The sequence below is a fragment of the Cynocephalus volans genome, chromosome 2, assembly GCF_027409185.1.
Source record: "Cynocephalus volans isolate mCynVol1 chromosome 2, mCynVol1.pri, whole genome shotgun sequence".
Lineage (NCBI taxonomy): Eukaryota > Metazoa > Chordata > Mammalia > Dermoptera > Cynocephalidae > Cynocephalus > Cynocephalus volans.
In genome coordinates, this window is record NC_084461.1 from 186,011,014 (window position 1) to 186,032,593 (window position 21,580).

Here is a 21,580-nt window from a genome sequence, read left to right on the forward strand (position 1 = left end):
ACCACATCCCGGAGCCCGCTGTGCTGCACGGTGGTCAGCGGGGACGGTGCACCCGGCGTCCGGGCCTGAGAGTCGCCCGGTGCGGCTCTTTTCTCCCCCAGCCCGGGTCCACTCCGGGGCTCCGCGCTGGTTGGGCGGGCAGGGTCTCTGCCCAGCGGAAAGTTTTCGGTGCCGGGAGGAAGTTGAACCCTTGAAGACTCCGAAAAAGCAGCTCCGGGGGCTGCGGGGGTCTGGGCGGCCATGGAGGAGCCCCCTTTGCGAGAGGAGGAAGAGGAGGAGGAAGAAGAGGACGGAGAGGAGGAGGAGGAAGGGCCCGAGGGGGTTCTGGGCAAGAGCCCCTTCCAGCTAACCACCGAGGACGTGTATGACATCTCCTACGTGATGGGCCGCGAGCTGATGGCCCTGGGCAGCGACCCCCGGGTGACACAGCTGCAGTTCAAAATCGTCCGCGTCCTGGAGATGCTGGAGGCGCTGGTGAACGAGGGTAGCCTGACGGCGGAGGCGCTGCGGATGGAGAGGGACAACCTCCGGCAGGAGGTGGAGGGGCTGCGGAGACAGGCACCGCCGGCTGGCGGGGAGGTGAGTGTGGGGAGGGGCAGGGCTCGGCCTGCCCGCGGCCACCTGAGATGCGCGGGAGGGCGCCCACCCGCAGGGAGCCCCTTTCCTCTCTTGAACATGAAGCTCCTCAAAATATCCAATGCCCAGATTAGAAACATTGTGATAGTTCACATTTACTGAGCACCTACTAGGTGCCCGGCCCTAGTAAGTTCATAAATCAGCGGCTTCCCTCATCTGTGACCCTGACCAAGGGCAGTGCTGGTCCAGTTTTAGCACTCATTGGAATCAACCGAGTGTTCATTAAAACACAGATCGCCAGGTCCCAGCCTCAGAGTTTCTGACTTAGTAGGTCTGACGCGAGACCTGAGAATCTGCATTTCTAACACGTTCCTTGTGTGATGCTGATGCTGCTGGTCCAGACACTGCACTGGGCTAACCTTTGACCTAGAGTAAGAAGCACATTTTAACTAAAGAGAAATTAGTGCATATGACCACAAAAAGACATACAAGAAGATTCAGAGCAGCTTTAGTCATAATTGTGCCAAACTGGAAACAATCCAAATGCAACAGAATAGAGTTTTAAAATTGTGCTGTAGTCCTATAATGGAATACCACACAGCAGTGAAAAAGAACGGAGTACGGATACACACAACAATATGGCTGAATCTCACACATGTTACACTGAGAGCAGCCAGGCACAAAAGAGAATCTACTGTATATTTATATAATATTCAAGACTGGGGAAATAATCTTTAATTATAGAAAGCAGAATGGGGGAGGAAGCAGAAGGGAAATTGATAAAGAGCTAGAAATGTTCCACGTCTTCATCAGGGTGTGGTTATATGGGTACACACACACACACGTGCACGCGTTAAAAATCATCAAGCTATAAACTCAAGATTAGTGCATTTTACTGTATATATGTTATACCTCGGTTTTACAAAATTACATTTTATATCACTATCCAGTATTGATGTAACAAAAGTTTCAAAAAACAATTTACTCTAACTTGCCCTTGCTATACATGATGCAAAGTCATAGTCTCTTTCTTATTCAATTTTTATGAGTTTTACATTTTTGGTGGGTGCAGGGGACAGCTGGCCAGGTACGGGGATCCAACCCTGGACCTTGGCGTTGTTAGCCCCATGCTGTGACCGACTGAGTTAACTGGCCAGCCCAGTTTTTAAATTCTTTTTTTTTTTTCCTACCAGTTTTAAAATTCTTGTTGTAACTCACCAAATTAATTTCATGATTTACTAGTAGATCTTCAGCCACAGTTTAAAAAAAAAAAACTGCTCTAAGCAGACTATCTCATTTAATCTCACACTATTATTATACCCCTTTTACAGAAGCTGAGGCACAGAACGGTTAATTTGCCTAAGGACTTACAGCAAGTAAGAGGTGGAGTTAGGATTCGAACTCAGAGATACTAGTCTTAATTACTTAATTTTATACTAAAGTACAGACATTTGGGCTGGCCAATTAGTTCAGCTGGTTAGAGCGCATCCTTAGAACACCAAGGTCACGGGTTCAGATCCCCATACTGGCTGGCCTCCACAAAAACACAAAGCGAACAAAAATAAATAAAATATAGACATTTGACCTTCTTTGTTGTACTAACATTTGATGAGAGACTGCTGTACGCCGGGCTCTGGGGCTATGGAGGGAAATTAGACAAGGTCCCCGCCCTTACAGAGCTCACATCTGGTGGGAGAAGTAAGACACACATACCTCTAGAAGCAGAACACAAGATTACAAACCAAGAAGCATGCCATGAAAGAGCAACAGAAACAAATAAAAAAAGAACAAGAACAGTGTCCCTGAAATTCACAGGGAAGTGTGAAGGTTTCTAGTAGCCTCCTTGATAAGTTTTATTTCACAATTCCTAAGTCCCGGTGACAACTGTATTTGTAGATAAGGTTCTATTTCAGTATCCATCATGTGAGATGGTTGAGTATCATGATTAGTAGCCTGCTTTTGAGATTCAAGAAAAGTTCAGTGACTTGCCCAAGGTGGCCCAGCCACATTCTGTGCTATTTTTGTCTAGATCTCCAGGCACAAGGATAAAGAGGAAGCCCCATTAGGACGTGGGACAGTGTGGTCTGAACAGGGGCTGGGTGATTTCCCATATGGGGCAAAGTTGGACAAATTTCATCAGGAAGCAGATGAGATGGCACATTTGCTTCCCAAACCACAGTCTTAAGAACTGAGTTGGAGTAAAGGGCATGAATTAAGAGAAGAAATGTTTAGTGCCATTAGACAGTTTATTAAAATATGCCTTGTCCTTTTTTCTTTCCTTTTGATTATTTTAAATTATTTTTAATTGTAGTAAAATACACGTAACTTAAAATTTACCATCTTAACCATCTTTAATTGTACAGTTCAGCTGCATTAAGCACATTCATGTTGTGCTACCTTCCCCTCCATCCAATTCCAGAACTTTTTTCATCTTTCAGAACTGAAACTCTGTACCCATTAAATAGCTTGCCAATTCCCCTCCCCTCAGTGCCTGGTAACTACTGTTCTACTTTCTGTCTCTTTGAATTTACCTATTCTAAGTATTTCATATAAATGGAATCATATAATATTTTTCCTTATGTGACTGGTTTCTTTTACCTAGCATGATGTCCTCAAAGTTCATCAGTACAAGGTTGTTGCATGTGTCAGAATTTCCTTCCTTTTAAATGGCTGAACAATATTTCCCTGGATGTATATACCATATTTTGTTTATTCATTCATCTATCAGTGGACACTTGGGTTGTTTCCATCCCTTGGCTATAGTGAATAATAATGCTATGAACGTGGTTGTACAAATATCTCTTCAAGTCCCTGCTTTCAATGCCTTTGGGTATATACCCAGTAGTGGAATTGTTGAATCATACGGTAATCCTATTTTCAATTTCTTAGAGGAACTACCATAATGTTTTCCATAGTGACTGCACCATTTTACATTCCCATGAGGTGCACAAGGGTTCCAATTTCTCCACATCCTTGCCAACACTTATTTTTGGTTTGTTTTTTTTTTTTTTTTTTTTTGGTGGCTGGCCAGTACAGGGATCTGAACCCTTGACCTTGGTGTTATTACACTGTGGTGTAACCAACTGAGCCAACAGATTAGCCCATGTTTTCTTTTCTTTTGACAGTAGCCATCCTAATGGATATGAGGTGGCTTCTTTCTTTCTTTTTTAAAAAATTAAGTTCAAAATTCAAAAGGGGCCTGACCGGTCACATCAGTTGGTTAGAGTATAGTACTGATAACACTGAGGTTCAGGGTTTGATCCCTGTACCGGCCAGCAGCCCCCCCAAAAAATCAAAAAAACAAAAAACAAAACAAAATTCAAAAAGTATGAAAGTATTTGCCTTAAAAAATCTCCCTCCCCATCATTCTCCACCCCAGCCACCAAATTCCCCAACGTGGAAAAAATTTAAATGATCGATTTCTTGTGTATCCTTCCAGAGATACTTTATGCAAACACATTGAAATATGACTATATTTTTTACATTTTTTTACACAAAAAGTATTATAACATATATACTGTTCTGTCTCTTGCTTATTTTCACTTAACATAGCTTGAAAGTTGTACTAGACCAGAATATAATGAGCTTCCTTATTTATTAATGGCTTTTGAAAAATTCCATTGTACGGTATTATCAATTGTTAGTCTGAGGGTTCTTAACTTGGTGTTCATGGATTCACCTAGGAGACTATGAATCTAATTCAAGAAGTCCACGAACTTGCATGAGAAAAAAATTACATTTTTATTTTTGCCAATCTCCAAACGAAATTTATCATTTTCTTCAATTATGGGTGTAGACAACAGACCCCAGTAATATGAGCAATACCCATGAGTATCACCAATAGAAATCACGTATGTCTTCATATTACATTATAGTGTAGTACATATCTGAAAACTTTGTTTTTGTTCAATATTTTCTTAAACTTGTGGCTAGATTGTGTCATCTAATAAAGAAGCATCTATATTAATCACACATTTGCTTTAAAAATGTTTTGGTAGCTGTATGCCAGCTTAGTTAATGTTCTTGTAGTTCTACATATTTTATTTTAGACATTTTAAAACTATTCTTTGTTGTATTAGTCTGTTTCTGTTGCTTATAACAAAATGCCTGGAACTAGATGATTTGTAAGAAAATGAAATTTATTGCTTACAATTTCAGAGGCTGGGAAGTCCGAAGTCCAAGGTCCAGAGAACAAATCTGGTGAAGGTCTTCTTTAGTGGTGGCTTTATAGAAATGCAGGGGTCTCACATGCTAGAAAATGGCAGAGCAGAGAGAAAAACTCTCACATACTCTCCTTTTAAAGCCCTTAGAACCACACCTCTGATGACCATTATTAATCCATTCACTTTGGCATGGTCCTACAATCTAATCACCTCTTCAAGGCCATAATAGGATTTCCCACCCTCAACAGTTACAGTGGGAATTAAGCTTCTAATATATGAACTTTGGGGGACACAATTCAATCAATCCACAGCATTTGTTTTGTTTTTGGCAGCTGGCCAGTACAGGGATCAAATCCTGGACCTGGGTGTTAAGCACCACACTAACCAACTGAGCTAACCAGTCAGTCCTAAAAATAGTTCTGAGAAGGGATCCACATGGCTTTCCCAGGCTACCAAAAGGGTCCTTGGCACCAAAAATGGTTAATCTCTGCTTTAACCAGTGTCCTATGTCCTACCAAAAGATCTTTCTTTTCCAGTCATTTCTTCCTCCCGTATACAACATTGAATAACCCTGACATTTGCCACTTGGCCCCTGAGAGGACAATATCTAGAGGAAATGGATCCTCACTGGGTCAAAGGAAAGGTGCATTTGAAATTTTGATAAGTATTGCCAAATTGCAGTCCAAAGAGGTTAACAAGATCTGCTCTCTCAGTCATAACTGAAAGTTCCTGTTTCCCCATAGCCTTTACCATGTTTTCAGATGTGCTGTTCTTTGTCAGGCGAAACATGGTCACTCTGTACGGCATTTCTCATGATAGTGTGCCTCATTCTCTTATTGCCTATAGAATATTCCAGAGTGCAGTTATGCCTTAGTTTATTTAAGTAGACTTCTATATTTGTGTCTATATATTATTCACTCATTTTTTTTTTGCTTGACCCTTTGAGAGTTAGTTGCAGGTATTATGATCCCTTACCACTAAATAATTTAGTGTGTTTCTCCTAAGACATAGGAAGGTACTTGAAAAAGTTCATGGAAAGATTTGTATTATCTTTTAATTCTATTTTTCCGCAAACTTTTTGAAGTGCCCTCATACTATTATGTAACCACAAGAAATGATCAAATGCAGAATATTAAGATCTAATATATCATCTATATTCAAAATCTAGCAATAATGTACTTTCTAGGATGTCTTTTCTGATGCAGGATCCAATTCAGAGTCACATGATGCCTTTGGTTGTCTTGTCTCTTTAATCTCCATTAATCTGGAATAATTCCTCAGATTTTCCTTATCTTGTGTGACCTGACATTTCTTTTTTTTTTTTTTTTTTTTTTGTCGTTTTCGTGACCGGCACTCAGCCAGTGAGTGCACCGGCCACTCCTATATAGGATCTGAACCCGCGACGGGAGCATCGCCGCGCTCCCAGCGCCTCACTCTCCCGAGTGTGCCACAGGCTCGGCCCTGACCTGACATTTCTGAAGATTAAACATCAGTTGCTTTGCAAAATGTCCTTCAGTTTGAGTTTGTTCTGATGTTTCCTCATGATAGATTGAAATCATATATGTTTGGCAAGAACACCACTGAAGTGACATTGTGTCCCTCTCAATGCACCCTATCAGGAGGCACATGGTATGTTTGTCATTATTGGTGATAAGTTTGATCACTTGGTAAAAGTGGTTGTATTCTTTTCTGTTGCTTATAACAGAATACCTTAAACTGGGTAATTTATAAAGAAATTAAATTTCTTTCTTTTTTTTTTTTTTTTAAAGATGACCAGTAAGGGGATCTTAACCCTTGACTTGGTGTTGTCAGCACCACACTCTCCCAAGTGAGCGAACCGGCCATCCCTATATAGGATCCGAACCCGTGGCCTTGGTGCTATCAGCACCACACTCTCCCGAGTGAGCCACGGGCCGGCCCTAAATTTATTTCTTACAGTTTGGAGGCTGGGAAGTCCAAGGTCTAGGGAACACATCTGTTGAGGGCCTTCTTCTTGGTGAGAACTCTACACAGAGCCCTGTGGTGACTAGCTTATCACATGGCAAGGATAGCTTGAGAGCAAGAGAGAGCTAACCTTCTCAATTGCCCTCTTTTTTTGGTGGCTGGCTGCTAAAGTCTGAACCCTTGACTTTGGTGTTATAACACCATGCTCCAACCAGCTTACCTAACTGGGAAGATCTTTGATACTAAAATTGTTCTCAGTTTGGCTAGCAGGAGTTCCTTCAAACTGTGTCATTTTGATCTGTCTCCATCACTTACACAACAAAATGTTCCTGGCTCAGTTTATACTTTCTCTGCTTCAGCCCTGGAAGAGGCCATTCTCCAAGGAGCCCTACTTCTTTTTTTCTTGGAGAATGGTATTTAGACCTTTTGCTTCTTTTCCGTTAACCTTGCATTTCCAACAGGCAACACCTCAGCTCACAGGGTCCCAGAGAGCCACACAACAAGAGAACTATCCTTTCTGGGACAGACAGTCCATCCTCATAAGGGAAACCATATAAGTGGCGTCTTTTCTTACAGGTGAACCTGGGACCTGACAAAATTGTGGTTGATCTGACCGATCCCAACCGACCCCGCTTCACTCTGCAGGAGCTGAGGGACGTGCTGCAGGAACGCAACAAACTCAAGTCGCAGTTATTGCTGGTGCAGGAAGAGCTACAGTGCTATAAGAGGTGGGCTCTGCTGCCTTGGGAGCTCCAACTCCGCAGAGCTGGACCCTGCCTGGGATTCCTTGCTATGTGGCGTACTTGTTCTTATGTTTCAACCACTTCATTAAAGACCTACTATGTACCAGACACTATTCCAGGCACTGGGGATTACAGCAGTGATCAAAACAGACGAGGAGAAAGTCCATGCTAGTCTAGTGGTTGAAACAGGCTATCAATAAGGTAGCCCAAAACCACCATTCAGGATAATGGTGGCAAGTAAAGAATATCAAAAAGGATGACCTGACAGACCGTGAAGTGGGAGGTGAATATGGATCCTGTTTTAGATTGGGTGGTCAGCGAAGACCCCTTTCAGGTGAATGGCAAGAAGGAGGCAACCATGTAAAGATTTGGTAAGGCAAAAATGGAGCAATATAGGAGCTGACCAGTTAGCTCAGTTTGTTATAGCATGGTACTGACAACATCAAGATCCAGGGTTCCATGTCTGTTCTGGCCAGCTGCCAAAAAAAAAAATTGGCAGATCTGGGTAAAGAGTATATAGTAAGTCTTTGTACTAATCTTGCAATTTTTCTGTAACTTTGAAATTATATAAAAATTAAAAGTTAAAAAAGATCACAGTGGTACTGTGTAGGGAATGGATTGTATGACAAGAGAGGAAGGAAACTGTTGCCATATCATGACCGGACTTTGCTCTTTCCCTTTTTGCCACCATTTCCCAAAATGTTTTCCTCTATGTAGGTATTTCTTGAAAAGGGGGCTCTGTGGTCGAATAATTCTGGTAAACACTGAGTTAAACAAAACACGTTTCCTTGTAGGTAGAGGAAGGAAAGACCAAAAGAATAAAAACACAGTGCCAGCTAATATTTATTGATACTTACCATATGCCAGGTACTCTGCTAAGTGGATCCCCAGCATCCTTCCAATTAGTTCTCACAGCAAGACTGTGAGTGGAGGTGACAGTGTTGTCATGGTGAGCTGAGGTTCAGAGACATTGGTACCTGCTTAAAGTCCGATGGCTAGTGGTGGCAACAGTGGGATGTGACCTCAGACAGTCTGACATCACGGCCTGTGCTTTTAATTAGCATGCCACATTTGGGCCTGGGAAGTTTGGATCGAGGACATACCCTGATCAAAAAAATGTGAAAAAACAAAACAAAGTCCACGTGATATTCTTTGAATTCCTTAAATGGAGCATCTTTGAGAGAGCAGCAGTAAAGTAGAAGTGTTGTAAGAAACCAAATCCAAAAGGGCTAAGTTCTGCCAACAGGAATTTAATTTTCTGTCTTCTGCTGAGGTTGGGACTATGTTAATGGAACGACCTATCTTCATTTCATTTAATAAGTAGTTTAGACATAGGTAGTTAAAAAGAGGAACTACTTAACTGCTGATGCCATGAGCAACTTATTAGTGAGCAAAACAACACAGTTTATTTCCAGTGTTTAATTCCCAGAGAACAAGAGATGTGCACTTTCCATCTGGCACAGGCCAATAGAAGCAGGATTCTTTTTTTTTTTTTTTTTTTTTGTCGTTTTTTCCTGACGGGCACTCAGCCAGTGAGTGCACCGGTCATTCCTATATAGGATCCGAACCCGCGGCGGGAGCGTCACCGCGCTCCCAGCGCAGCACTCTACCGTGTGCGCCACGGGCTCGGCCCAGAAGCAGGATTCTGCTTAGTCTCTAGTGTTACCTATTCTGGAGAAACCAGCATGCCAACTGAAGTGTTCTCTTAGCAACTGCCACCATTTGGAGGTCCAAACTCATGTTGATAATATGCTGATAATAATCTGTAATTACAGGGAGATGTGGTAGGTTGCTTCCAAAGGTGGCCACAACAGTATTTCCCATCCTACCTGCCTTTTGCAAGGAGACTTTGCCGCTCCTCTCATCAAGAGATGGAGCCTGTTTTCCGTCTCTTTGAATCGGGGATGCCCCTGTGACTTGTTTTGACCAATGGCATGAGGTGGAAATGATGCTGCTTGGCTTCCTAGGTTAGGGCTTTAAGAGACCTTGCAGCTTGCATTTTTGTGATCCTGGAATGCTACCTTGAGACCACCATGCAGTAAGGAAGCTCAAGGTAGTCACATGGAGAGATCACGTGAAGGAGAACCGAGGTATCCCTGATGACAGCCCCAGCTGTGCCCATCCCCCAGCTGATCCACCATCTGAATAGCCCATCAGGAGAACCAACTACACAGCCAACCATCAGAAATAGAGCCATTGTGAGAGATCATAAATCATTATTGTTAGGGCCGGCCTGTGGCTCACTCGGGAGAGTGTGGTGCTGATAACACCAAGGTCACGGGTTCGGATCCCACTAGGGATGGCCAGTTTGCTCACTGGCTGAGCGTGGTGCTGACAACACCAAGCCAAGAATTAAGATCCCCTTACCAGTCATCTTTAAAAAAAATAAATAAAAATAAATTATTATTGTTTTAGGTTACTAAGTTTTATTTGTGTAATAATAGATAAGGGGAAAAGGGGATTTTTAGATGATGCTTCTTGTTAAATAATATCATTATTATAATAAAAAATATATATAAAAAGAATATAAATAGCCCCATACTTGCCAGCCACCAAAAAAAAAATATATGTATATATAAATATATATACACACACACATATTAAATAATAAGAGCCCACTCTTTGCCAAATGCTTTTGTGAAGAAGGAGAGAAAAGGGCGAATCCTACCCTCTGACACTCACGCTGAAAAGGGTGTCTTAGTCAGCTTCTTGGGCTGCCATAACAAAATACCACAAACTTCATGGCTTCCACAACAGAAACTTATTTTCTCACAGTTCTGGAGATTGGAACTCCAAGAGCAAGGTGCCAGCATGGTCAGTTTCCGATGAAGCCTCCCTTCCTGGTAGACAACTGCCTTCACCAATGTGAAGCAAGCTCAATAGTGTCTATTCACATAGGACACTAATCCCATCATGAGGGCCCCACCCTCATGACCTCATCTAAACCTAATTATCTTCCAAAGGGCCCATCACCAAATACCATCACATATCAACATATGAATCTTTTTGGGCGGGGAGGCTAGCCAGTAGGGGATCTGAACCCTCAACCTCAGTATGACAACACTGTGCTCTAACCAACTGAACTAACCAGCCAGCCGCTATCTTCTCATTTAATTCCCCAGTCCTAGGAGGTAGGTAATATCATTATCCTCATTTTACAAGTTAGGAAACTAAAGCTTACGTTAGAGAATATGAACGTGGTCATATTCCTAGAGAGTGAAGAAGTTTGAAGTACTAGCCAATGTAATTAGATAAGAAAAAGAATTAGAAGGCATCAACATTAGAAGGGTGGAGGGAAATTCTCATTATTTGAATAACGATCTCTCTGACTCTAGTCCTTTCAGCCATAATATTATTGATATACTAATAATTATTAAGACCCTTCACTTTTAGAGCTGCACAGTAAGAGGTCTGCAATAAAACAACCCGTTTATTTGCCCTCTTTACCCCAGTGGCCTAATTCCACCAAGAGAAGGCCCAGGAAGGAGAAGAGAAAAAAATCCTCTGGTTACCAGGACCAGCCCTGCCAGCAGTAACAAAGAAGAGAAGACAATCATAAGGAAGCTGTAAGTCACCTTGCTGCCCCCATTGCCACTAAATAATTGCTAAGGGAAGTAGTGGGGGGTGAGAGGAGGCTGGCAGGCTGCCCAGGGCAGGAAGGCCCTCCTCTCTTCTGGTGGGGATGCTTCAGCCGATATGAAAACCCAATGACAGTGTATTATAATGACCTCTAACAGGTAGTAGCCTAAGCACTTGACATATATTAATTCCTTGAATCATCAAAATGACCCTGTGAAGGGCCGAGCCCGTGGCGCACTCGGGAGAGTGCGGTGCTGGAAGCGCGGCTGACGCTCCCGCCGCAGGTTCGGATCCTGTATAGGAATGGCCGGTGCACTCGCTGGCTGGGTGCTGGTCACGAAAAAGGCAAAAAAAAAAAAAAAAAAAAATGACCCTGTGAAGTAGAACTGTTATTATCCCCATTTCACAGGTGGAGAAATAGATACCAAGCTAAAGTAATTTGCCCAAGGTCACACAGATGGTAAATAGTGAAGTTATTACAACAATATGAAAACAGTAACAATAATTATTGGAGTTAAGGGGGATAATTCATCACCTCTCTTACCTCCAACTTTGAAACCAATCAAGAAAACCAAACGTCTAAGAATCAGTACGCCAGATGCTGAGCTCAGTGAAACATCTACTTAGGAGCCCTATTTTACAGATGGGTAAACTGAGAGAAGATCAATAACTTGCTAAGGCTACACAGCTGGTCAATGGGGGTGGAATTGGGACATGAAGCCACATCTACCTGACTCCTAAGTGTATATGCCCTTAATCTTGTGCTACACGGAACCCACAGCAAGGCAAACCCCTTTCCAGAATGTTTCCTACTGCACATGGTGATGCCCAGGAAATGGAATCAGTAGTCCAAATCTCCTTGCAAACCAGAAAGAATCAGAGGAAAGAGCAATTTCAGCCTGCCTGTGGGAAGTACTCGAGGACCTCTCCCTGTGCTGTGTAGGACCACTCCTCTCAAGTGACCCCATTGTGGTTTCCTTTGAATACTTCCCTTAGTCTATGCACCATTGCTGATCTGTCACTTCTTCAGATGCTGCATCCTCACCTGCATGTGGGGCACCCGTGTAACACTCAGATTCTCAGGAATCAAGTCAGTGGTTCCAGGATGAGGCCCAGAAATCTAGATTTTTTGCATGTTCTTTGGGCGATTCTGATGTGGGAGACCCTTGAGCCACACTTCGGTATCTGCGTTCTCAGTCACCAGGAGTCAGTACAATTAGAGGCAGCCTTTAAGCAAACAGCCTGCTTGCCTTGGTTGCTTCAAGAATGTCTGCCCTGGTAACAGTTGACCAGCCCCTGGTCTCCTGGATGGAAACTGAGAAACAGTGTAGATCAGGGATCTCGATCTCAAATGCCACTTCATGTAGATGTGTGAGGGGGTGTGGAGATGGGCAGGGGTCTATTTGCCCCTCAGCTCTGAGTGGCCAAGGGGTATCATGCTGCCAGAGCTTCTGATTCTTGAGAGAAACCAACAAACCAGGTTTGTTCACAGAATCTGATTTTTAAATGTCAGTGGATAATTTAAGTTAAAAACAAAAATACTGTGCAATCCAAATGAACCACCACTGCAGGCTGTGTTGGGTCTAGGGCCACCAGGCTACCACCTCCGCTCTTGCTACGTTAGTGCTTCCTGAGGGAAGGCTGCTTATCCGTGGCTGAGAGGACCTTGTTTTCTTTCACTCATTTGGTCATGAGTCAGTCAACAAACCCTCACTGAGTATAGATTGTGTGCCAGGTGTCGTGCTGGGCACTGGGGATATAGCAATGATTTGTTTTACAAGGACTTTGTTGGCGCCTATTTCACAGGGAAATATTTTTGAGGGTTCAGAGATTCTGGGTTACCCTCTGGGGTAGATTTAAGATGTCTTTGTTTCAAGAGAGAAGAGAAAAATTCTTTTTCTTTTTTTTTTGCTGGCCAGTGCAGGGATCACACCCTGTACCTTGGTGTTCTCAGCACCAGCTGTTGCTCTAACCAACTGAGCGAACCAGCCTTTTTCCTTTTTGAACTCAGGAACAGCGCTGAGTTCATAATCCCTAGCTTGTGGTCCACATTGTTCATTGTTAGTGAGAAACCCCTTTCTTCTTGGCTATTATTTATTCCCTTCTTATCCCCATCCCCCATTCTCATTCTATTTCCCAGCTCCCCTCCCCCCAAGCCATTCTAAGATGGTTATTAATGTGTCTTTTTATTTGAATGCTTCCTAATAATTGTATATTGTTTGGTGTGGATGTATTTTCTTTTATTTTCTTTAAATTCAATTTTGTTTATATTTATTTTTGTAGGGTACAGTATATTGTTTCAATACATGCATATCCTGCACAATGATTCACTTAGGGTAGACAGCATAGTTTTGTACCGGGTAAGTCCACCCCTAGTCTTTCTCTCACCCTCACCCTCCCAGCTTCTGGTAACCAATATTCTACTCTCTACTTTTTTTTTTTTTTTTTCTAAACACACGAAGATTAACATCCTTATTGCAAAAAGAACCCTTAAAAATGAATTAGAAAACTCTAAGCAGAAATTTGGTTAAGGACACGAGCAGATAAGTCACACACACCCTGAAAAACACACGTGGTTAATAAATACATTCTAGGATCTGGTTGCGGATGGGGGAGGGGATGCCCAGCCCTTCACAGGATCCCAGGCTTGGGGCTGGCTCTGTTGCTGGCCTGGATACGGTGGATGTATTTTCAATATATAACTGATATTTTGTTTAACACCTCATCCTGTTTCCTAGCAGTTTTTTTCACTAAACGCTTTCCTTTTTTTCATTAAGCACCTGTGTTTGCATTTAAATTTTTTAATAATATATTTTATCAACCCAACATATTCAAAATATTTTTCTTTTTTAAAATTTTTTCTTTTTAAAATATTGTTTCAACATGTGATTGCTATAAAACATTATTAATGAGATATTTTACTCTTTTTTTTTTAGTTAACCTTCAAAATTTGGTGTATATTTTGCACTGAAAGCACATTTCAGTAACACCAGCCATGTTTCAAGGGCTCAAAAGCCACGTGCAGCTATTGGCCACCATACTGGACACCACAGACTTAACTGATACGTGGTGAGAATACTTAGGCTTTGAGAACTGAGTTTGAATGATTTTTGTTTTTGTTTTAAATCGTGGTATAATATACATAACATAAAATTTACCATTTTAACCATTTTTAGGTGCACTAGTCAGTGGCATTAGGTATCTTCACAACTGTTGTTGCAAACATCACCACCACCCATCTCTAGGATTCCTCATCTGTAAAACTGAAACTCTGTACCCATTAAACACTAACTCCCCATTTTTCTTTCCCCCAGCCCCTGGTAACTTCTATTCTACTTTCTGTCTGTATGAATTTATCTACTCTAGGGACTTTATATAAGTGCAGTCATACAGAATTTGTCCTTTTGTGTCTGGCTTATTTCACTTAGCATAATGTCCTCAAGGTTCATCCGTGTTGTAGTGTGGGTCAGAATTTCCTTCTTTTTTCTTTTCTTTGTTTTTTTTGTTGTTGCTGTTTGTTTGTTTGTTTGTTTTTGTCTTTTTCGTGACCGGCACTTAGCCAGTGAGTGCACCGGCCATTCCTATATAGGATCCGAACCCGCGGCGGGAGCGTCCCCGCGCTCCCAGCACCGCACTCTCCTGAGTGCGCCACGGGCTCGGCCCCTTTTTTCTTTTCTTTGTTTAAAAATTAATTTCTTTTTTTGTATGTTTTTTTTTTCTTTTCTTTATTTTCATTTTTTTCTCTCCTTTTTTTTCTTCAGAAGTTCCTTCTTTTTTAATTCCCTTGTATGAACAGACTGCATTTTGTTTACCTGTTGATGGATGTTAAGCACTATTTTTAATGTCCATCTATACAGCAGTGTAGACACCTGCTTGTTGCTTCTAACTCCATGATGGGCTCCCTGGTGCCTTCAGCAATCTCCCCCTGTCAGTGATGTTGCTGTGAATGTCTTCCTGCTTGTCCTGGCTTCTCATGGACCTGCAGGTGACTTTCCCAGGGATATATAACCAGGAGTGCAACTGCTGGGTCCTAGGCTATGTCAGCGCAGGGGCTGGCAAGAAACAAATGGCATACTCAAAAGAGGGGGACGTTTTACAGATGTGTGAGCAGGGTTAAGGGAACTCAGCAGGGGATGGATGAGTGCCCAGGGGCTGGCAACAAAGGAGAGATTTTACTTGTCCTTAGGCGTGAAGGCGTGAAGTGAGGGAACTGTTAACTGAGGAGGGGAAGTCAGACAGGAGTGTGGCCTTCAGCAGAGGAACACAGAGACTGCTAGAACAAGGCCTGGCAGGGAGGGGGCTGGGGAAGAAATACCCCTCCTCCTGCCTTCCCGTCTCCTGCTGATGCCTTCCCATTGGCTGAGCCCAAACAGAAGCTAGAGGACGAGGGAGCTTGTGGATATAGTCCCAGGAGGCCTCCCACTGGGAGCTGAGAGCAGAGTAGAGAAGGAAGAGATGGATCCGGAGGGGCAAACAGCCCATAGAGCATACACGTACTTAATTTAGTGAAGTAGTACCAGACTTTCTTCAATGGCTGCATGAAAACTGCTTTGTCAGACAAGACCATCTGAAACCAAATTCATTTATTCATTCATTCAACAAATATTTATTGAGGGCCTACCATGTGCCAGGCATTGTTCTAGGTTCTAGGGGTATAGCAGTGAACAAGAGAAAGTCTCTGCCCTCATGAAGCTTATGATCTAGTAGGGAGAGGTAGAGGTGAACAGATAAAGAAGTAAATTAACAGGACAATTTCAGATAGCCATAAGTACTCTGAAGAGCATTAAATAGGATGCTAAGATAGAGTGACAGGGGGTGACTGTAGATCTGGGGAGTCCTGAAAGGCTTCTTGGAGGAGCTGACATTCCAGGTGAGCCCTGAAGGACCATAAAGACCTGAAGGAAGAGCATTCTTGGCAGGTGGAACAGTAGGTGTAGAGGCCTGAGGCTGGAGATAGCTTCTGGAACAGAAGATCTTGGTGGCCGGAACTGTGAAGAGAATGGAGATAAGGATGGAGATGTGGGAGGAGCCAGGTCACCCAGGGCCACATAGATCTGGTGAGGATTTTGGGTTTCATTCTAAGTGCATTGGGAAGATATTGGAGGGTTTTAAGCTGGGGAGTAACATGACTATATTTACATATAAAAAGCCCACTCTAGGGCCGGCCCGTGGCTCACTCGGTAGAGTGCGGTGCTGATAACACCAAGGCCACAGGTTCGGATCCTATATAGGGATGGCCGGTTTGCTCACTGGCTGAGCGTGGTGCTGACAACACCAAGCCAAGGGTTGAGATCCCCTTACCGGTCATCTAAAAAAAAAAAAAAAAAAAAAAGCCCACTCTAGAGCAGGCCAGTTAGCTCAGCTGGTTAGAGTGCAGCCTTGTAACAACAAGGTCAGGTCATCAAAAAAAAAATTAAAAAGCCCACCCTGGCTGCTTTGTGGAGAAGGACTGGGGGGACAGGGACAAAACAGGCCCAGTGGGGGGGGGGTTTCTCCCCCAAGGAAGCGTCTTCTGGGGTAAGATAATGAAAAAGCACACTACACCAGGTGTCAAATCTGAAGGTGTTCATTAGGACTTTCACTGGCTGAGTACCTCAGTGTAAATAAGGCTTCTAGAAGGCATAAACTACTGGTTTCTAGGGGATTTCCTTGGGTCACTTAATTGGAGTTTGAGCCTGACAGGGCAAAAACAAAATGTTTGTTCTGGGCATGAGCCAGCCTGAGGACACACATTTAATGAGCAAGGATATACACTTTCATGGTCAGATAAGCTTACTGAGCTAATAGAATGAATGAATGGACGGATGGATGGATGAATGAACGAATGAATGAATGAACAACTTCTGGAGAAGTAGGTCATGCTAAGAAGGATTTTTGTCTTTATTGTGAGGACACTGGGGAACCATGGAAGGGTTTAAGCTAAGGAATGACTTAGTCAGCTCTGCTTTGTGACATGGTCATGCTGGTTGCTGGGTGGATTGTAGGGGCTGACAGGGAGGCTGTTGACTCATTGTGGTGGCCTGTACTAGGGGATGGCAGTGGAGGAGATAAGTGGTGGGATCAGGAACATATTTGGTTGTGATGATTAAAATAAGGCAGGTGAAGGGAGGAGTTAAGGACAACTCCTAGAGCCGGCCCATGGCTCACTTGGGAGAGTGTGGTGCTGATAACACCAAGGCCACAGGTTCGGATCCCTATATCGGGATTGCTGGTTAGCTCACTTGGGAGAGCGTGGTGCTGACAAGACCAAGTCAAGGGTAAAGATCCCCTTACCAGTCATCTTTAAAAAAAAAAAAAAAAAAAAAAAGGACAACTCCTAGGTCTCTGGCGTGAATGATTAGCTGGGGGGTGATGTCATTTCCTGAGACAAGGATCTTGGGGGCTGAGGATATGTGTGCAGGTTCGGGGGAGGATGGCTGAGCACAGCCTGAACGCCTGTATCCAAATACTAGTCTGGGGCTCACCCCCGCCATTCCTGGGACAAGTTACTAGGGCTGCCCAGGAGTTGCCTCTGATAAGTGAGAGCTCATGTCTACATCGCTGATTGTTCAGCCCACCTGCCATCTTCCCATCTTTCTCATGACTGGAGACAGTATTGAGATTGTGCTTCATGATCAACTGCAGGCACTGTTCTTCCTTTCCGAAAGTCTGCTGATGAGGGGGAAGACAATGGAAAGTTTGGTGTTCATGTCTCAGGGGATACCTTTATATGTTTTATCTGTTTTGCCCAAGAGCTCATGTGTTGATCTTTATTCATCGCAAAGATCTGTTTTATAATTGTAGGTAACATTGAGAAGTCATCTCTTCCTCCATAATAAACCTCTTAAAGTTAAAAAAAAAAAAAAAAAAAAAAGAGGGCCGGCCTGTGGCCCACTTGGGAGAGTGTGGTGCTGATAACACCAAGGCCACAGGTTCGGATCTCTATATAGGGATGGCCGGTTAGCTCACTTGGGAGAGCGTGGTGCTGACAACACCAAGTCAAGAGTTAAGATCCCCTTACCAGTCATCTTTAAAATAAATTAAAAAAAGGTGTCAGACACCATCTGTTGGTATAGCACAGTCATTAAGAGCATGGCTCTGGGCCCACCTCCTGGTTGCACAGCCTACTGCATGACCTTGGACCTGTTACTTAACTTCACAGGACCTCAGTTGGCTCATCTATAAAATGGGGAGATTGATTCTATGTACCACAGACTTATTATGAGTACGAAATGAGCTGAAAGATGGAAAGCACCTAGAACAGTTACTGTCCCATAATAGGCCCTGAATAAATTTTGGAGTCAACGGCCCACAAGAGCTGCTTACAGATTTTGCAGGGTTTTGGCACCCCTTGCTTTTTTCCTCTGCATGCTCTGACCCCTCTCTCTCCACTCAGATTTTCGTTCCGATCAGGGAAGCAGACCTAGATCGAAGGCCACAATGGAGGGAACGGCTGTGACTCATGAAGACAACACGCCAAGATGCCTTCCAAAACCATCTCTGTGCCATACCTACACACTGTGCTTGCTCATTTGTTTTATTCTCAAAGCAGCCCAAGGAGGAAGATAAGGTTCTCTAAGGATCACTTTCTCCCTGGCGGCAGAACTGGACATGCTGGAAGGTTTGGCCAGGGCAGGTGACTCAGCACAAAGAAATCAAGAAAGCAGAAGGAATGTGTGGCAGGGAGCACCTCCTGCTCCCAGGGGTCTCCAGCCTGCAGACCTGTGTTCTACTGATCTGGTCCCACAGATGACACTGGTCTTTGACATGCAGGAGAAGAGAGAAAAGAAAGTGGGAAAATACAGTGTAATAGATTGAATTATGTCCCCCCAAAACTCACTGAAGCTTGAATTCTGTCCCCCAAGTTTAATGTATTAGAAACTTGGTCCCTGCTGTGACTGTTAAGAGGGTGGGAAATCTTATTATGGTAATTGAAAAGTGAAGCTTTGAAGAGGTGATTGGATTGTAGGACCGTGCCATAGTGAATGGCTTAAAAATGGTGGTCAGGGTGTGATTCTGAGGGCATTAAAAAAGAGAGAGAGAAGAGTCTGTCTCTGCTCTCTGCTCTCTCTGCTTCCACTGTCTTGCAATGTGAGACCCCTGGGTCACTGTTGCCACCATCAGATGGACTTTGGACTTCAGACTTCCTAGCCTCAGAAACTGTAAGCAATAAATTTTGTTTTCTTTCTAAATTACCCAGTTCCAGGTATTTTGTAATAAGCAACAGAAACAGACTAGTACATATGGTATTGACATTCCAGTGGTGATTTCACTGTTATTTAGTGAATATATGAGTTAGCAAACATGACTTTCTTTATGTGATTTTTGCATTAAAGTAAAATGACTTTTATACTTTCTATAGCTGTTTCAGAGTGGTCTCTTAGTGTTAAGATGGTACATGTGGAGTGTGGGTGTATGCATGTGTGGATGACACGTATATATATTTAATTGAATCTAAGTGATGCACCATTATTTTGTGTTGCTAAAGAAAACAAAAGGATGCGAATGATAACTTTAACACACTATTGATTTTAAGGCGCATCCTGATTTCAGAGATATTAAGATGTGAAAAAAATGTGCATTTAGGAATCAATGAAATACAGTACATAGAGAGTGGGTGGCTGCACTTTGCAAGGGAAGTAATGAGCCTGCCAAACACATTCCAGGAGCCTGTCTCCTTAGTAAATGACACTGGCTTACTGAACATGTTTCACCTGCTCCATGGATTATCTCATTTGTCCCTCATAACAACTCTCGGAGGTGGGGACTGGTACTGATCCCCCAGTTTACAGATTTGGAAACTGAGACTCTGTTAAAGTACCTTACACGAGGTCACGCAGCTAGGAAGTGGCTGCCCAGGATGCAAATGCAAGCCTGATTCTAAGGTCTGGGTTCTTAGCTGTGAAGCTCTATGTGCCCAGAATCTCTGAAAAGCACTATAATGTTAACTCCCACAACTGCATGCCTTGCCCAGCACTATTTTCAGTACCCTGCCCATACTGTCTCACCATACCCCTATGAGACAGTATTATTATTGTTCATACTGTGGGGTATGCCCACGGAAGTTAAAGCACAGTGAAGGGATTTGTCCCCACCCAGAAAATGGTAAAAGCAGGACTTGAACCTGAACCCAGGTACAAATTCTACAACACAGGCTTTAACCACTCTGCCTCCCAGAAAGCCATCCTGACAGGGTCATTAGATCAGGGGTTCTAGATTCCTATAAACCTGTATAATGCTGCAACCCTGACTAGGCACTCTCCTCTTAACAGCAGGGAAGAGAAGAAAGGGATTTCTGCACCTTGGAAGTGACAGCCAACTTGGGAAACAAATCCATGCATCCTGACTTCAGAGCCACATGCGGAATCAGTAGGAAGGGGCAGGGAGATCACGAGTTAGAGCTCCAGTGTTGGGAGGGGCTACAGAGCAGGGTCAGCTCCTAGTACTGGTGTTTGAAATCCACCCTGTGATCAATCCTCTGGGGCAGCAGCCTTACATCCCAGAGCCCCAACTATGACAGCTGCCTCTCTAAACCTAAATCATTCTTGCCTTGGTTTCGCTGTCTCCAGGGTGCAGGATGGCCATAAAGTCTAGAAGCAGACATAAGATTATTGTGTACTGCTATCAATAAGCCATTTAGGTGTATCACTTGCACTTCCAGACTTGGGGGTCACCCTATATACATATTCACCTGCATCCTTCTCCCTCATGGGGATAGATAGGGCGAGAGAACCTGCTCAGAAAGAAATGCCAAGTTAAGACAGCCCTGGTGGCTCCAGTACCCTGGGAGAAACCCAACAAAGTTACAGCAAGAAATGTTTGAAGAGCAACTCTTGGTAAAATCCAATGCTGAGGTGTGGGTGTTCCGGAAGATAAGTCCTGCAAGCATCTCTCCTAGACATGGGCCTGGCATGATCACAGATAACAACTGTGGTCACTCCCACACTCCCAGCACTGGGAGGAACAGGCTTACAGGCTGGTTTTCAAGCCAGGTCTCACAAGGCACAAGGAGTGGTTGCTGTAGTGATAATCTTTTTAAAATGAACAAATGAGGGCCGGCCCGTGGCTCACTCGGGAGAGTGTGGTGCTGATAACACCAAGGCCATGGGTTCAGATCCCTATATAGGGATGGCCAGTTCGCTCACTGGCTGAGTGTGGTGCTGACACCAAGCCAAGGGTTAAGATCCCCGGGCCAGCCTGTGGCTCACTCGGGAGAGTGCGGTGCTGATAACACCAAGGCCACGGGTTCGGATCCTATACAGGGATGGCCAGTTGGCTCACTGGCTGAGCATGGTGCTGACAACACCAAGCCAAGGGTTGAGATCCCCTTACTGGTCATCTTTTAAAAAAAAAAGATCCCTTACTGGTCATCCTTTAAAAAATATAAATAAATAAAAAATAAAATAAAATGAACAAATGAATCCAGCAACTAGATAACAGAATGTGGAGGCACTTATTAGCTATCAGTCCTGAGCACTTGTACACAATGAATGGCCAAAACCACCTACATTTTTTTTTTTTTGTCTTTTTCGTGACCGGTACTCAGCCAGTGAGTGCACTGGCCATTCCTATATAGGATCCGAGCATCGCTGCGCT

General features: G+C 43.5%; 2 protein-coding genes across 2 annotated transcripts in view; one reads left to right on the forward strand and one right to left on the reverse strand.

The window, feature by feature from the left end:
* On the forward strand, positions 1-19,282 carry RILPL2 (Rab interacting lysosomal protein like 2). The gene is made up of 4 exons (XM_063087137.1): positions 1-579; positions 7,260-7,411; positions 10,879-10,992; positions 18,381-19,282. The coding sequence occupies exons 1-4, from the start codon at positions 241-243 to the stop codon at positions 18,409-18,411; spliced, it is 636 nt and encodes a 211-aa protein (XP_062943207.1). The 5' UTR covers positions 1-240; the 3' UTR covers positions 18,412-19,282.
* The window catches only part of KMT5A (lysine methyltransferase 5A), a 27,130-nt gene continuing 21,174 nt past the window's right edge, over positions 15,625-21,580 (reverse strand). Inside the window, exon 8 of the mRNA XM_063087135.1 lies at positions 15,625-15,993. Coding sequence (XP_062943205.1) covers positions 15,801-15,993 — 193 coding nt within the window. The 3' untranslated portion in view covers positions 15,625-15,800. The remainder of the gene's footprint in view (positions 15,994-21,580) is intronic.